The sequence below is a fragment of the Dipteris shenzhenensis genome, chromosome 32, assembly GCF_047967505.1.
Source record: "Dipteris shenzhenensis isolate YYH24624 ecotype China chromosome 32, Dip_SZ_1.0, whole genome shotgun sequence".
Lineage (NCBI taxonomy): Eukaryota > Viridiplantae > Streptophyta > Polypodiopsida > Gleicheniales > Dipteridaceae > Dipteris > Dipteris shenzhenensis.
The window spans coordinates 8,062,461-8,066,039 of NC_141627.1; the positions used below are offsets into that span (position 1 = coordinate 8,062,461).

Here is a 3,579-nt window from a genome sequence, read left to right on the forward strand (position 1 = left end):
GAACACATGGACATGAGCCCACCTCTTTATATGACTCACTCTTCCTATTTTCTAAAAAACTCATAATATCCCATACACAAATAACTCTCACCCCATACCAAGGTATTTATAATTCATACCTATGGTATTTACAATGAGCCATTCCACTCATCCTCTCAATCCCATACAATATCATAGAAAATAGAAATAAGTGAGAGCCGCTAGGCTATCACTTGATACTCAAACCCTTATCAAACATAGAGAAAAACAATATCAATGCCAAGTTAAAAATATCAATTTTTGGCGTCACAGTACACAAGTGGGAGAACTTTTGGAGATTCGAATTGTACATGCTTGAGACCAATGTAGTAGAAGCTTGCAATAACATCCTATACTAGAATTGTCCTTAAGCCCATTCCACATTCAAATGTTCTTTCAAACACACTTTATTCGCTTTGCAGAGCTTGACATTAGGTTATTAAATTGCCACTATCTCCAAGCATAGCTTAAAACATACTAATTGAGTCCTCTCTCTCTCTATGTGTGTGTGTGTGTCTCGCTGAATCCAACACCAATATCTACTTAATATGATTGAGAGGGCTAGTTAGCACATTGAAACTTTGAGCTACCCATTAACAAATTGTGACTGCAGTTACACATCATCCTAGATCAGATAATATTAAAAAAATAACTTTTAATTTGGATCTGAGAATAAACACACCCTATCTTTTATTTAAAGATAGTGTATAAAATTACCCCTGCTTTAAATATATTTTTGTAAGTCTTGAGAATTAAAATACCCCTCATTTTGAACTCTCATAGTATACTTACATTTCCCGAATGGACCCCTTGCCCATAAACAATAAGAAAAGTCCACATTCATGTAACGTATTGTGCTCCGTATAGAGACGCTCCATGGGAAGGTTAACCTTTTCCTTGTAAACTTTAGTAAGGGTGGTATTACACTGCTTACAAATTCTTAATGTTGAGTTGATGGAGAGCACACCATAGACATTCCAAAGTAGCCCCATTCATATAGTCTTTAGTACCATCGTTGCATGTTTTCTCGGCATAGATGTCGTGTGCTTTTGAGACATCCATCAGTTCAAGCTTGTCATTGACTGCAAAACAGTGGGGAACTTTGTTTAGTCTTGACCATGTTACTTCTCATCACAGTCCTCTAGGGGGTAGGAAAGTTGATGTTCTAGGGGCATCTGACGTTTTGGAGTTCCGAGATTGTACAAAGATTCTAAGTATTGTCTTAATTACCCAAAACATGAGGTAAGGACATTAATCAACTATGCAAAAAGAAAAAAATATCTCTGCCTAAAACATGTTCTAAGGATTTTCTATCTCTACATAAAGCATGTGATAAGGCTTATGTTATACTAGGAATATCTCTCTCTACCTATTAAAACATGTTATAAGGATTTCCCATGTGTACTCAAAACATCTCATGTGATAAAGCTTCTATGGTAGAAATTGTTTTGACTATTGTGTGTTGAACATGATGGTAAAGATACAACTCAATTTTTGATAAGTTTTAATAAGGTATGGGGATTTTTCTTGAGAAAGCTTCTTAAATGGCAATAATTGGGCTTAATAAGAGTTTTCCAAAAAGGATGATTCTGCATTAGAAATGATGCCAAAGTATTGATCATTTAGTGGTCTCTAGAAATATGGGAGAGTTAAAAGTTAACCCTGGTTAAAACAATGAATCCCGAATGCATGCCACGTCTTATACAACCCTATTAACTTTTCACATGCAATATAACATGAGGTAATAGAAGCCATGCAATATAACATGAGGTAATAGCAGCCATGAAGACACAACTAAGGACCCTCTAGCAAGCCTTAACCAAGAGACCATGGAGACACAACTAGCCTTATGTTATTGTGGGCAAATGCCAGACTCGCGAATGGTAGATAGCTCTTCTCGAGCTTGTAATCACTTCGCTCTCTCTGCTCGACAATATGACAATTCTTTAATATTATTGCAAATAGATGGCACTCGTGAAGTCGGTTCCAGCCACGTTTCATATCTATTATGTCCTTGCTAACATTTTGCATCTAGTTGTCACAGATTCGAATTCATGGCACAGTTCGCTGTCGGCGCAAATCCAACCCGCGAGGATGAAAGGTCGTACTCAATCCAATAATTTTGCTGCTGGTAGTTCCTGATTATGTTCACAGTGGGGTTATCGATAACCCTAGCGAAAGCTGCACATAGCACCATGTTTCTCCCCTCCACTAAATCCACGTACAAGATGCTATCAGCCCCCAGCTCGAGGTCGATGCCACCCGCAAAATGGAAGGTGATGCTTGGCACATTCGGGAGAACACGTGCAGTGACAGGGATCCTGTAGCATACATCTCCTGCCTCCTTAGAAGAGAAGGGATGCAGATGAGCAGTAGCCTTCAACATAGCTTGGACAAGGGGTGTGTAAGCAGAATCCGCCAATTGAGTGTAAACTGTACCCGAGTCGAGAATAGTGCCTCCCCTAGCAAAAGCATCGGACCGAAAAGCGGAAGCCGGAATATTCAGAAGTTCCTTCTCGAGACTGTTTTCTTAAAGATCGAGGTAGTAGTGGAGAGAAGGGAGGGACCAAAGGCATGTATGCCAATTTTGTGGGAAGTTTATAGTCACCAAATAGAATGACTCCGGAAGTATTCAAGTTGGTCAGGCGATCAGGAAGACAGTATGCAAACTTCTTCGATGAGTAGCTGCTGCCGGCCAGTAGCTGGGAGGCGAATGAGAAGGGACCTAGATTGAGACCCAAGAGGCTGGAAGTGGGCAAGGGTGCAGATTCCACCTCGACCATGGCACACCCAATAACGAAGGGCTTGGCAAGCTTGCCAATGTGCAAAACGTCGGCAGACAGGTAGCCAACTTCATGCGAGCGGTCTACGTATTGCAGCTCAAACGAGCAAGACTTAGCCGAGTCATTGCTGCACTGTCCCCCAGTGAAGCCTAAGCTGTGCAAGCAGAGGGGGGACGTGCACGACACTCGCTTGTAGGAGGAGGAGTGGGTGGGGCGAAAGAGCGGGCCACAGAGGTCACACGGTTTGCAACTAGGCGAGCTGTCGATCCAACAGAGCTTGCTACCAGTGTCGAGGGTGAAGATGAGTTCTTGGGGGGGTAGCCGATGAGGGCAGAGAGGTAGACTTCGCCGCCAGAATTGTCAAGGTAGGAGACATGACCCAAGATAGGAGAAGGGCGGTGGGAGCGGCGAGGGCGAAGGCATTTGCGAAGCGCGAGACCGGAGGAGATGAAGTGATGGAGGGGGGAGTCGGGGGCGAAGGAGGAGGGGAGGAGGGAGGGGGAGCGGAGGGGGGAGGAGGAGGAGGAGGAGGAGGAGGAGAAGACGGGGAAGCGCAGGAAGGAGGAGGAGGAGCACAAGGGGAGGAGGGCTATGGTTGCAGAAGAAGAAAGGAAGTTGATGAAGAGGAGAGGAGAGGAGCAGCCATCGATGGCTATGGTTGCAGAAGAAGAAAGGAAGGCGTGTTCCGTGAGTCTCTCTCGTCTCTCTTATATATCGGATTTTATGGAGGTTAAAGGAGGGGAAGCATTTTTACATCGAAAACTCGAGCTTGGGTGTT

The 3,579-nt window shown here is 43.5% G+C and overlaps 1 protein-coding gene across 1 annotated transcript; it reads right to left on the reverse strand.

Annotated features, from left to right (window-relative positions):
• Nucleotides 1-1,720: 1,720 nt before the first annotated feature.
• On the reverse strand, nucleotides 1,721-2,801 carry LOC147880256 (aspartyl protease 25-like). Its single transcript, XM_087370390.1, has 2 exons — nucleotides 2,689-2,801; nucleotides 1,721-2,540 (listed from the first exon to the last, which is right to left on the reverse strand). Exons 1-2 carry the CDS (start codon nucleotides 2,799-2,801, stop codon nucleotides 2,057-2,059), a joined length of 597 nt encoding a protein of 198 aa, XP_087226516.1. The 3' UTR covers nucleotides 1,721-2,056.
• Nucleotides 2,802-3,579: the final 778 nt, after the last annotated feature.